Source organism: Phocoena sinus, chromosome 3, assembly GCF_008692025.1.
Source record: "Phocoena sinus isolate mPhoSin1 chromosome 3, mPhoSin1.pri, whole genome shotgun sequence".
NCBI classification, from domain to species: domain Eukaryota; kingdom Metazoa; phylum Chordata; class Mammalia; order Artiodactyla; family Phocoenidae; genus Phocoena; species Phocoena sinus.
This window is the reverse complement of record NC_045765.1, coordinates 131063492-131077653: the sequence shown is the minus strand read 5'-3', so window position 1 is coordinate 131077653 and position 14162 is coordinate 131063492. Positions and strand designations below refer to the sequence as shown.

The 14162-nt window shown below is 36.7% G+C and overlaps 1 protein-coding gene across 3 annotated transcripts in view; it reads right to left on the bottom strand.

The window, feature by feature from the left end:
• The window catches only part of DHX29 (DExH-box helicase 29), a 48149-nt gene that overhangs the window by 15463 nt on the left and 18524 nt on the right, over positions 1-14162 (bottom strand). For all 3 annotated transcript variants that reach the window (XM_032626428.1, XM_032626429.1, XM_032626430.1), the window contains 9 exons: positions 12565-12730; positions 12185-12308; positions 10098-10706; positions 8211-8354; positions 4371-4547; positions 3204-3344; positions 2038-2182; positions 1793-1910; positions 392-476 (listed from right to left, as the gene is read on the bottom strand). In XM_032626428.1, coding sequence (XP_032482319.1) covers positions 392-476; positions 1793-1910; positions 2038-2182; positions 3204-3344; positions 4371-4547; positions 8211-8354; positions 10098-10706; positions 12185-12308; positions 12565-12730 — 1709 coding nt within the window. The remainder of the gene's footprint in view (positions 1-391; positions 477-1792; positions 1911-2037; positions 2183-3203; positions 3345-4370; positions 4548-8210; positions 8355-10097; positions 10707-12184; positions 12309-12564; positions 12731-14162) is intronic.

Sequence of the window (14162 nt, the reverse complement as noted above, 5' to 3'; positions counted from 1 at the left end):
TATTGCAAAAATAATCAGGGATGAGTAGCAAAGAGAACAAAAAAGAATTCTCCCAGGATTCAAGTAGCTCCTGATATCCAACATCCTTTGTGATATCTTCTTTAAGGAATAGTAGTGATTTTTCTTTTCATAAGCAACATCCATGCCATATTTTTAAACTACCACTTCCCTAAAGTTATTAATAACATATAATATAAACATAAACACCTAATATAAATTGAATTTCAATACTGGGTTCTCTTTTGATTATGTTAAGCTGCAGAGCATCTGGAGTCTGCATGCACTATAAAGCACTTAATATTAATAACTGTCTTTGATGATAAAAAGTCATAACACTTTTATGAAATATTCTCAGTTGGATCACATATAAATTTGCTGTACTGAATTTTACCTTCCTGACTCCTTGAGGAGGAAGTGTGAATGCTGCAGCTTGATCTTGAGTTGAAAGAATAGAATGCAGAGCTATCACTTTATATCTGAAAGTTAAAATCATAGTTCTTAGCAAGAGTTTCTCTTTAGAAGACACTGCAAAGAATAATAAAATTTATTTGCAAATAGAAAGCAATTTTTAAATTTTTTATTATGAAAAATTTTAAACACACACAAAAGTTCTGAAAATGGTACAGTGAAACCCCATATATACTCATCAAAGAGAAAAAACAATATGAATGAATTATATGGAATGTAGGGTTTAAAGAATTTTTAAAATATATTCTGATGCTGAAGTGATAACCATAACAGCGGTAATAAACTGTATCAAAACAGGCATAGTAAAAAGCCAATTCAATATGTATGGATGATGGGCTTCCCTGGTGGCGGTGGTTGAGAGTCTGCCTGCTGATGCAGGGGACGTGGGTTTGTGCCCCGGTCCGGGAAGATCCCACATGCCGCGAAGCGGCTGGGCCCGTGAGCCATGGCCCCTGAGCCTGCGCGTCCGGAGCCTGTGCTCCGCAATGGGAGAGGCCACAACAGTGAGAGGCCCGTGTACCGCAAAAAACAAAAAACAAAAAACCCAATATGTATGGATGGGCTTCCCTGGTGGCACAGTGGTTAAGAATCCACCTGCCAATGAGCAAGTCATTTTACCTCTCTGGCCTCCAATAACCTGACCTGAAAATTACAAGGTAGAAATAGATGATTTCTTAAGTCTCTTTCTAGCTCACGGGTTCGAGCCCTGGTCCGGGAAGATCCCACATACCCTGGAGCAACTAAGCCCGTGTGTCACAACTACTAAGCCTGAGCTCTAGAGTCCACAAGCTACAGCTACTGAAGCCCATGCACCTAGAGACCGTGCTCTGCAAGAAGAGAAGCCACCGCAATGAGAAGCCAGCGCACCACAACTAAGAGTAGCCCCTGCTCGCCGCAACTAGAGGAAAGCCCGCACAAGGCAATGAAGACCCAACGCAGCCAAAAATAAATAAGTACATTTATTAAAAAGAAAAAACAAGTGCTTCAAAGATATTAAAAAAAATGTATGGATGACAAACTGCAATGCTGTTAGGGTTTTGCACCATCCAGTGGGCTGGGGAGCGGAGTCACCGTCTTACTCTTAACCACAGGATTCCCTCTGCTTAATCATATTGAGAAAATAAAACAAATGTAGAAATAGTACCTAAAAATTTTAGTAGATAAAATGCTATAATAGAAATGTTAAAAAAAAAAAAAAGAGCTTTGCCATGGACAATTTTAACTAAAGGTGAAAAGACTTTGAAAGTTCTGATCAAGAGTTTTAATGTGTGAAACATTTTTCTGATTTAAAACTACCAGGAATATAATGAAGATCTGTAGTTACCGTTCTGAAAAAAATCTTCTGTCAGTTGATAAGAGATCATACAACTGTTGAATATGAGCAAGGCCTGGTAAAAAGATCAGTACTGCTCCTTCAACATTTTTGAACTGGGGACTTCTATCTGAAATTTTTAAAAAGATACAATATTCAGAAATAAGGAACAGCATATAAGATATTAATAGAACATCTCCAATTAGTAGAAAAGTTTTATCAAAACAAATGGAGACACATTAGAAATAGATACATACCTAAATATGTAAGAAGTTCCAAAATGAGATCCAGGTTGATTTTATGAGGATTCATGTAGAGAATAGCATGCTGAGTGCGGTTGCTGTACTTTTGGTAAAATGGATTTAAATCATCACTTGTTCCAGTCTGAACTGGGATGTATTCCTAAAAGAAACAAATCAGAAAAAGCCAAACAAAAATATTACGTATTTTTATAAGACAAAGAAGGAAAAAAGGAGCTATTTGCATTCATTCAAATCTGTATTTTCTCATTGTCACTATTATGTTAAAATATAGCAAGAATACAATTTTTAACAGAATTAAAGTATTATAAAATTTCATCTCTCCTATTAATTTCATTTCATACAGTCCCCTTAAGTATAGCAAACCTTTTTATCTTGGCATGTAAACCCTAAATTAGAAAAGAAATGAAGAAAAATAGAACAATGGCAGCATTGTTCTGTGGCAGCTGAAAAGCAGCCTGGCCAAGAGAGGTCATAATAACTTTATTAAGTAATTTACACCTGCCTCATTCCTTCTAGATTCTACTTTGGTTGCTGAATTCCAATCATCTTCTTTGAAATACTACTTTTAATTTTTTAAAGTCTTTTAGTTTCTAATTTCTATCTCTGCAGTTTTAGGGAAAGATTTTAGTTTTTGCTTCCTTGGTTTATCTGCTTAACTAAAGGATAAAGTAACTTCTACTTCTAGTTCTACTTCCATTAGATGAATGAAATATTGTGGATATAATGAAAATAGTGTATATAGTACTACTGGCCAAAATGTAGGATAATGTAGCTTTTGTGATATTTCTAAAATTATGTCATTGAAAGTAAATTAACTCTCTATGAAAATCCGTGCTTGCCCTGGATAGTACAGAGCTAAGGTTGGCTCATGTCAGGACAGAGGCTGCTAGGAAAACCAATGGCAAGGATCTAGATTTTGGTCCTGCCCCATCCTGACTATCTAAGGTGTTGAGATAAAGTAAGTATCGTAAGCCAAACACTAGAGTCAGTGAAACAAAGGTTTAAAGAAATGACCTTTAAAATTTGCTCATAATCATATCTGTTCTTCTTCTACTAGATTATATTTGAATGCACTGTGTCAGCCATATTTTAAAACTCTTACGGCAGTTTATGCCCTGGATATCACAATCAGATGTCTTTCAAAAATGTTTTATTTTTACCTGATACTTTGTTATTCCCCCTGCTTTGCTTGTAACATTAACGGTTATTTCTTCTTCCTCCTCCAGAAATTTCTGACAATATTCTGAGTCTTTCTCCAGGACAAAGCCTGTTTCTTCTATTATATCTTCAAGATGAAAAACCTGCATAGATTAAGGCATATAAATAGTGAACTCAAATTCATTTCAGTAAATATCATTTTAAAGAGAACAAGGGATTGTTACCTTTTGAATGTCACCAAATGCTAATTTAGCATGTTACGAAAAAAGCTTTTTTCTGCATTTATTGGTAGTGAAGAACTTGGCTGATGTAGATGGATCTATTCCTTGTAGTCTCAGGACAAAGCACATTATGGTGTGTATATTTTTTACATGTGAAAACCAATTAAAAGAGCAGGCTTTATCAGCTGAACCAGAAGGGCAAACATTAAGAATAGAAGGAAGCTTCAAAGACAAGCCTAAATTTGAGGGATGGGTGAAAAAGGAGTTCCTTATTGCTAGGCAGCTACCCCCAATCTGGATGTAATGCCTTTGCTATGGAAGTGTGTTTTACGCTGTGTACCTCTGAGGTATGTCGTTCGTCAGCAGAATCCTCCTTCCAGCCCACTCACCCTCAGTCAAGGCAGCACCAGCCATCTGATTCCCAAGGCCATCTCCAGGTCCTCCCTTTCTCTCTTTTTTAAAATTAATTAACTTATTATTTTTTTTGGCTGTGTTGGGTCTTCGTTGCTGTGCGCAGGCTTTCTCTAGGTGCCTAGGGGGGCTAGAGAGGGGGGCTACTCTTTGTTGCGGTGCGCAGGCTTCTCATTGTCATGGCTTCTCTTGTTGCAGAGCACGGGCTCTAGGCGCGCAGGCTTCAGTTGTTGAGGCACATGGGCTCAGTAGTTGTGGCTCACAGGCTCTAGAGCACAGGCTCAGTAGTTGTGGCGCACGGGTTTAGTCGCTCTGCAGCACGTGGGATCTTCCCCGGGCCAGGGCACAAACCCGTGTCCCCTGCATTGGCAGGCAGATTCTTAGCCACTGTGCCACCAGGGAAGCCCTCCAGGTCCTCTCTTGACTTGCAATACCCTAGGAATCGTTCTAGGCTCAGACTTAAGGGCCTGTTTTATGGTGACACTCACTGGTGGGAATGTAGTTTCTGTTTACGTATGCATTATAAAGAAAACTTACCTCAACAGGATAATTTCTTCCTGAAATTCTCAGAATAGGGCAGTGTATGAAATAGCTAGAAAACTTTTCACTGTCTACAGTGGCACTCATTAGAATCAAATGTAGATCAGAGCGTTTCTGTAAAATTTCCTTCAAGATAATTAGTAGGAAGTCTGACTGGACACTTCTTTCATGAACCTAGCATGAGGGGAACAAAAAAATCATAAGGTCAAGTAATAGGCTAAAACAATCAGACATTCAAATCTACTAAAAGTTAATCAATATTTACATATAGTCAGTACATGCAGAAAGAGAAGCTGTATGTTTCAAATAAGGCAGATCTTCAGAATTGAAAATAAAGTCACCCTCTAAAATTGAAGTCGGTAAAAATCGGCATATAATGAACAAGATTAGCTATGATAGTAGGACTCTACCTTAGGAGATGGTTTGTAAGTGTTCAGCTGATAAGATTAGGGTATCTCCCAATTTCACTTAGAAACCAGTGTAACTCTTAAAGCGCTGCTACTAATATACAACTGAACAGACACAAAACTGCAACAAGACAGATACTTTATCCACTATGTAGAAAAAGGGGAATTTGATTAGTAGGAATCTGACAGGTTCTCTATCAACTGTCTGAGAAAAAGGCTCTTATGCCCTTCCAACAGATGCATTTTAGGGACGAGCATTGTAAACCTTCTATAGAGCATAAAAAAACATGGGACATTGTCAGAACTCAATATCTGCTGGATATACCAGTCTATATTCCAACTTCCTGTACTGGGGTTATTTCTACTCCATTTTATTTTATGAGATTAAGGCAGCATACAAAAGATAGAATACATCAAGATAACAAAAATTAAAACGGTTTTGATCATTCATTTGCTCAGAAGGGAGGCAACAGTGGTCAAATGTTCACTACAAACAGTACTAAGCATTGTGCTAGATACGGGGGATTAAAAAATGACCAAGATAGTCTTTTCATTTCAGAGTTTACAGCCTTGGAAGAGGATACTGTAGAGGATGGTATGAAGGGTAGTTAATTTTTTGCGGGGGGGGGTAGGGGTCTAATATTCTTTTTTGTTTGTTTTATATTTAATTATTTTTTTTATTGGAGTATAGTTGATTTATAATGTGTTAATTTCTGCTGTACAGCAACTCAGGTGGTCAGGAAGGCTACTAAGAGAGATCTGCCATCTGTGCTGAGAACTGAAATGAGTTTTAAAGGAGGAGAAAGGAACAGTATGATAAAGGGAGAAAAAGTAGTCATGGGACACAACTTGTGCAAAATCATGGTGGACAGGGGGATAATTATACATTTCAGGAAATGAAGAAACAAATATGACGCCTTGAGCATGGGATGAGGAACGGGCAAGAGATAGAGCTGGCGAGGTACTCAGTAATCTGCCCATATGAGGTCTTGTAAACTGTGTTAAGGAGTTGAGACTTTATCCTAATGAGTCAGGGTAGTGAGTAAGATATTTCAAAGCAGGGGGATCATGTGGTCTGAATTTTGTTTTAAAAAGGTAAATCCAGCTATAATTGAAGAATGTAGTAGAAGAGAGCAAAACAGAAAGTAGGAAGTTTAATTAGAGGCTTTTGTACTAATTAAAAGAGATAATGGTAGCCTATATGAGGGCAATACCAGTGAATATGGAGAGGTAAATGAATGTGAGAAAAGTAAAATCAACAAAGTCTAGGTGATTGGATTTAGGGGATATGGGAGAAAGAAGAAGGAATAATCTTGGATGATTTTACTTAGGTAGTTTGACGAGGATATGTAAATCTGAAGCTCAAGAGAGAAAGATTTCCTGAACAGAAACAGATCTGGGGAACCTCCTCAAATAGATGGTAATTTATATAGATACTGACATTTTTAAAAAAGAAAATTAAAAATGAGGATAAAACATAAAATAGAGCTAATAAAAATGAGGATAAAACATAAAATAGAGCTAATAAAAATGTATGCTTTATTAAGTACACGTGGAAGAGGTGGGCAAAAAGTTTGGCCGTAAACATACCAGCAGCCAGAGGAAAAGCTACTTAACTCACACACTGACCATAAACTAAAACAAATTGCACAACTATTCCTAATAAGAAAGCCAGAAGTATTATCCTGAGCATCTTCATAAAGAAGGTCCTGAATAACGTAATGCACTCTATGCCAGCATCTCTTACATCATTATATTTAACATGATGATGAATTTCACTGGGTTTTTTCTTACTCTTACTGTACTTTTCAACAAGAGGTTGACATTATCACACTGAAGCACAATTCAGTAAATCACGCCTACAGACTGCTAATACTAAAACATCAAAGAACAGCTCCCTGAAGTTGGTCTAACTTTTAAATTAGGATTCATTCTGATATATATTTATTAATCAATTTTCTAATAATTTGGGGCTCCAAGAAAACTTACTGACTGGCTGATACAAGTATTTCATCTTACCTAGCAGTAAAAATTTCTCATTATAAATAGATAAATTAGCATTTTGACTTAAGTTGATTCTTGAGGATACTGATAAAATCTAGGTCTTAGCCATGCACAGCTGCAACTGTGACACCCCATTCCCCACCCAACACTGCCAGGAGCAAGTTACCAATGGGCCTGCTCAATCAAGCAGCCATACATCCTCTTTCTTTTTGACATCTTAGTGATAACAGTACAACTCCTTCCCCCACTGAAGATTAAAGACCCCTTAGATAAAAATGAATTCCCATCACTCATCTATAACCAAAATTATTGTATTTAAAAACATCATACCCTAAACTTGTGCAACAACAGGAAAATGGTTAAATAAATTATGGGACATCCAAATTATATACTTCTATAAAGCTATTAAAAAAATAGTGTTTTTGTAGACTAACGATGTGAAAGAATTATAAAATAAATATCGCACAAGCTAAACATACACATATATAAATGCACAAATGTCAACATTAATTTTTTTTCTGGATGAGACTACAGATAATTTTTATTTTCATTTTTGTATCTCTCTATACTTCTAATACTTACTAACCAAAATGAGGAAGATAACCCAATAATCTATGTATAGTCTATTAATTAAAAATCAAAGAATGACTGAACTTTCACTAATGCCTTCTGAACTTGGTGAATTAACAGACATTCATAGAAACTTTACATCTGGGGAAACTGAAAAAAATTTCCATTTTTGAATAATAGAAATGCTGTATATCTTATTTTTTTCAAAAAATTATGTACAAAGCAAGTCAGTTTAACATGTACTAGGCTAGTATACCATTTAAAATAATTCTAATGTGAAACTTCTGGCATAATTCAATTTTAGTGTGCATTCAAATTTGATTCAAGTAGGGGTATATCTATAGGGAAAATGACATACTGATGAGGATTCCTTGTTTTTTATAAGAATCCGAGAAAATCCTTTAACAAATGTAGTTGAGAGGCAGCAGACTGGTAAGAGATGGCTGCAGATGTACTGCCTGGGTTTGAACCCCCAGTTATAGAGCTTATTGGCTGTGTGAATTTGAGCAAGCTATTTAATCTCTGTGTGCCTCAGTTTCCTCAACTGTAAAATAGGGATAATAATATCTACTCCACTGGATTGCTGGAAAGATTAAATGAAGTTGTATATATGAAGTCCTTAAAATAGCACCTTGCATATAGCAAATGTTATACAGCATTTGTTAAATAAATCAATTTACAGGAGACACATTTGTTAGAGGAAATTATTATATGTAGAGGAAATTAAATAATTATTATATGTAAAGTGTCTGGCATTTAAGCATGAAGAAAATGTTAGCTAGTTTTAGAAGTAACATCTTTTTAATACAAAAATGTTTAGAATTTTTTTCTGAACATGACTACAGAATCAACTCACCTCATCTACAATAACGTGAGACACATTAGTTAGGAGACCATCTTCTTGAAGTTTTCTTAGCAAAACCCCTGTTGTACAGTAGAGTAACCTGGTAGATTCACTCACTCGAGACTCCATCCGGATCTGATAACCACACAAAGAATTCTGAAGGGAAAACACAAGGCCAAGATTAGAGTCTCACAAATGATCTAGGAAACAAGCTTTAAAAAGTACAGGTGCTGATCCTGCTACTATATGGAGCAGTCTAAGTAAATTTGTTTAGTGCAATTTATTACTTTACCATGGTCTTCAATTATATAAAACTATAAAATTAGTTTCGGCAATTTTAGTTTTTTTTTTTTTGCGGTACGCAGGCCTCTCACTGTTGTGGCCTCTTCCGTTGCGGAGCACGGGCTCCGGACGCCCAGGCTCAGCAGCCATGGCTCACGGGCCCAGCCGCTCCGCAGCATGTGGGATCTTCCCGGACCGGGGCACGAAGCCGTGTCCCCTGCATCGGCAGGCGGACTCGCAACCACTGCGCCACCAGGGAAGCCCCCAGTTTCGGCAATTTTAAACAAGAAAAACCTTTTATCAGTTTTGAAACAAAAAGCTGTTCACCTGCTTTGAGTACCATTAACATTATTACGAAAATATTAATAGATTTAATCAATTTCTTATTAAATTATCTTGGAGCAAAATATTGAGGTACCGAGGAAGAGAATTTTAGAGACGCTCCTACAATTTGGTCCACTTTTCTATCAAGATCTCATAAAAGCTGCAACCATTAAAAACCAGTGGTGGGGGGCTTCCCCGGTGGCGCAGTGGTTGAGAGTCCGCCTGCCGATGCAGGGGACACGGCTTTGTGCCCCGGTCTGGGAAGATCCCACATGCCGCGGAGCGGCTGGGCCCGTGCGCCATGGCCACTGAGCCTGCGCGTCCGGAGCCTGTGCTCTGCAATGGGAGAGGCCACAACAGTGAGAGGCCTGCGTACCGCAAGAAAACAAAAACAAAAAAAACAGTGGTGCCTGATGGGAATCCTGAAGTCACTTCTATTCCCATCACATTTTCTTTCTCCTTCAGTCATTCCTTTGTTATACTTGTAAACATGTCTGTCATCCCCTTAATGTAAATTCCTTATAAGACAGAAATTATGTCCTTTTTCCTCTTTCATTTCGTGAGAGAAACCAAGAAAAATTGCCATATAAAATGTTTTTTAATGAAGGGATACCTAACTTAAAGATAGAGACAAAGATGTTAAGTATCATATTTATAAAGAACAAAGTATAATTAAACTGAGTTATATGAACTGGGAATTCATTACATTTGGTTCTAAAGCAATTTTACTGATTCCTATACTTTGCAGTCACTCTGGTTAAGGTCTGGCCAGTTTTGTGTATACTTTTATCGCAAAGTGTGTGACAGTAGATGTTTAAGTACTTTTTCTATTATTTCTTTTATATACAGGATTTGAAAATAGTCTGGCATTTTCTTTTATATTGTTTTTTCCTTCTGTTCACTGAACTAATGAAAATCATTCAGGAATACATCCCACAGAAAAGATTTCCAAATACTTGAGATATCTGATATTAACAGTTATACTTGTATGTGTTTATATTCTTTGATTGATCAACTTAGTATGTAATATATTTGAATACACAATTATTAAAGTGCATATATTTTTCCTTTTATGTGAGAATTTTAATGATAATTACTGACAGTCCTTTTCATATAAAGGAGAGTGGCATAATATCACATCTATCCAAGAAAACATGAGAAACACCTGAGATACGCTACTGAACAAAGAGCATTGGTCAAAACTCATATACGGCGCAGGCTTCCATTTGGGTCCCAAGGGCACAGGTTGAGTGAGGTCAGCACTCTCTGAGGTGAGGTTGAACAGTGTCTCACCTTTCCTCCAGGTCCATTTTCACAGCCCAGTTCCTCACACACTCTTGTGGCTAAGCTCACTGCTGAGACCCGCCGGGGCTGGGTGCAGACAATGCTGCATCTACTTGTTTGCCACTCGTTCAGAAGCAGGTCCTCCAACAGGAAATGTGGCACTTGAGTACTCTTGCCGCTCCCTGTTTCACCTGCCACCACCACAGCCCGGTGCCTTCTAAGAGTTTCGACAATTGAGTTCCTGTGTTTGAACACAGGTAACTGTTGCCGTTCCTTTAGCAGTCTCTGGTACTTAGGTGTGCTTTGCAACTTTCTAAAGAGGTTTCTAACCGGCTCCAAATCTTCTGCCTTTTCTGATTCCAAAGACAGTGCAGAAAAATCCTCATCAGAAACTAAATTTTCCCAAGATTCCTCAGGATCTTCAGAGGTTTCTCTCGTATTCTCAGATTGCTGTTGTTGCTGTTGCTGCTGCTGCTTCAGTTTATTCAGAAGTTTGGCAATGAAAAGGTCACGTGGTTTATTGGTCTCCATTTTATTTAACTGTTCCTTTCTCTTTTCCGCATCACTCCACTCCAGCCAGACATCTCGGTAAGTGGGCGGAAGTAACTGATGAACTGACTATAAAGGGAAAACACAGTAGTTATGTCGTTTTTACTAACTACTGGACACCAAAATTCAATAGGTTAGAACTTAAAAGGATAGCTGCCTTCTTCTTAAAATGTCTCTTAAACTAGTGTTACTACTTTAATATAAGATATACATGTATATGATGCAAATTTATAAATAGCATATATTCAGGCTTCTAGACTTACTAGCTGTGTGACCTTGGGCAAGTAACTTAACTTCTTGGTGTCTTAGTTTCTAAATTTGTAAAATGGGGCTAATAATAGTACCTCCCTTACAGGCATACTCTGAGGTAAACTAAGTTAATCAGGTAACGTGCTTATTCCTGGAACACAATAAACTATTAAATACATGTTTATTATTTATTCATATAGTGGTGCTATTTAAATATACAGATGATCCATAATGCATCTTTAAAACAAAGTTCCCTCTGAGATTCCAGCAGTTGTGTATTACAGGTCAAAGTATTTTAAATGAACTCCACTGGATGAAACTAAGTTATCTTAATTCTGTGGTATAAAAGAGCCCGCAATTATTTCTGTAACACTGATAGTCACTTCCATCAATTAAGCTTATGATACCTTATTCTGCAAAATGAGGGAAATAAAGACATTAAGCACTTTTACTGACACAAAATGGAAAAGAACTATTGTTGGAGTTCCACTTAATCAGTGCCTAAATTTTCAGTAGTTCTAATTCCCCATGAAGAAAGATATATACGTGTATTATAAAAAGGAGATGTTGACAATACCCCCCAACCAAAAAAAAGCGCATTGTGTTCTCTTAAAAGTGTTCTCTTCAGTAATACTTTATTTTCATCTTTCCTTAAACTGGAAGCTTATAGTCAACATAACCTAAAAGTGAAAACTGGAACCAGTGTCTAATTTTTTAAAGTTGAGAGACAATATAACATTAAAGGAAAACAAATGTTTAAAAACTCTCCTTAATTCAACCACTCTAGCACAACTATTTTTTAATCTGTAAATTAGTATAGCTTACAAAGCTGGACCAAATGGTTCAGAGCCTCTGGTCTAAGGAGAGAAAGACTGAACTATGTTTAGAAGTGAGAGGAAGTCAAAATTATAAATAAGCAGAAAAACAAGGATTAATCAGAAGCATTCAGTAAGAGAAAATTGGCACAAAGGGCCATAATTAAAAACTAACTTCCACATGCAGATACAGTTTTATGTTGACAAAATATACCCATTACTCCAGAAATGATTTTTTTTTTTTTTTTTTTGCGGTACGCAGGATTCTCACTGCTGTGGCCTCTCCCGTTGAGGAGCACAGGCTCCGGACGCGCAGGCTCAGTGGCCATGGCTCACGGGCCCAGCCGCTCTGCAGCCTGTGGGATCTTCCCGGACTGGGGTACGAACCTGTGTCCCCTGCATCGGCAGGCAGACTCTCAACCACTGCGCCACCAGGGAAGCCCAGAAATGATTTTTGAAACACTTAGGTCTAAAAAGTCTCACCTGCCCTTTCACTAAACGATAAAGAGCTAAAGTAGCTCCCAGGTGCTGAGCTTGCATGCCATCCTCTGTTAAGATTGTAGGGCATACTACCAGTACATCATCTTCAGACTTGATTACCCTTACCCTACAAAGAAATCAAAAACATTTTAAAATAAAATTGATGAAGTAAAAAAGGTCAGAATTCCATTAACATTGAACTGTAGTTTAATTATTTAAATTAAATATTCCCATGGAAGACATCATACTACATAATGACTTATAAGCACTATCAATCTGAGATGTGGAATTAGCTTCCTAAATATCTACTTAACTCATCAGAAAAAAAAAAGATTTTCATCTTAGATTTTTCTATAAGTTCATTCAGTTAACCAAAAACATACCTACATTTCCAGTATCTACCTACTGCAACTTTTTCAAAGGAAGGATTTGGACTCTTGGGAAGATTCTTCCTGACCCAATCGATCAGAAATTGTTTGGGAGATTTTCCAGTCCAGCTTCGAGCAGTATAGTCAAAATTTCTTACATCATGAGGTTCTTTCTTTTTCTCTAAAATGATAAAGATTGGTTCTTTAAAAATGGTTATGTAGTAATATACAGTCTCTTTTGAGAGATTAATGTTCTCTCACTTTTGGGAACAGACTTTTAGAAGAGAATAGGTTTAAAAAAAGACAGACAGAAAGGCTTGCTCTTCTTTACGTGATGTAAGGAAATCCTCTTGATGGACAGAATCAGTGAAAATCTGTATCTTTTTAAAAAAGTATCTTAAGTTATGTGTTCTTGTAAAATATCTATGACACAATCCATGCGATGAATTGTTTAGAATACTCTGAATTACAATGTTTGGTAGACTATCTTTTGAAAAGATATAAATCAGATGTCATTTCTCTGCTTAACAGCTGCCACTACCACCACTGTCAATGGCTTCATGTTGCATATAAGATAAAGTCCAAATTCTTCACTAGTACCTAAAAGCCCTCTGTGGCCCACCCCTGCCTATTTGTTGTCAGTCTTCCATCATGCTCGCTATGCTGTAGCCATACTGGTCATGAGTCAATTCCTTAAATGCTCTACACCTGCCTGGCTCAATACAGTAGCCACCAGCCACATGTGGCTAAATTTAAATTAATTAAAATTAAAATTTCACTTTCTCAGTTATACTAGTCACATTTCAAGTGCTCGATATAGTTGACCCTTGAACAACACAGGTTTGAACTGTACAGGTCCACTTATATGCAGATTTTTTTTCAATAAATATATAAAAACACATGAAGAACATCATGTGTAAGACTTATATTGAAGTGGATAGCCTATCCTTACACAGGCATGAGGTGATAATTAATATAAAATTAATAATGTGTTATTTTCTTTGTTTTATAACTTTGCTTTCAAAGAATTACCTTACCTTATAGAATGCCTCTCTCTCATAATTGGAGAAACTGCATATCAGCCTATCATCATAGGTGAGTGGTTTTTTAAAAAATGTTAACAGTGTTTCCAATAGTATATTATGAATACTACTGTAATACTGTATGCCATAAAAATTTTATAATGATTCTTTCATTAGTGTATAAGGCTAAACTAACAGTGAAGTAAAGCAGTTGTACTGATTACACTAGGGTACCATTAAAGCAATCATATTGCTGCTTCTTCGTTATTAATGCATGAATCATTATACCTATTAAACAACTAAGAACTTCTGCACATTATCTTTTCATTTTTGATGTCTCATGTTAGTAATACATATAACATCTACAGTGTTTTGAATCATATAAGACAATGTTGATATAGGTACTGACAGACGATTCATCTTGTACATAGATAACATAAACTCACAGAATCTATACAGTACAGTGCTGTAAATGTATTTTCTCTTTGTTATGATTTCCTTAATAATGTTTTTCTTTCTCTAGCTTACTTTATTGTAATAATACATATAACATGCAAAATATGTTAATCAACTGTTATCACTAAGGCTTCC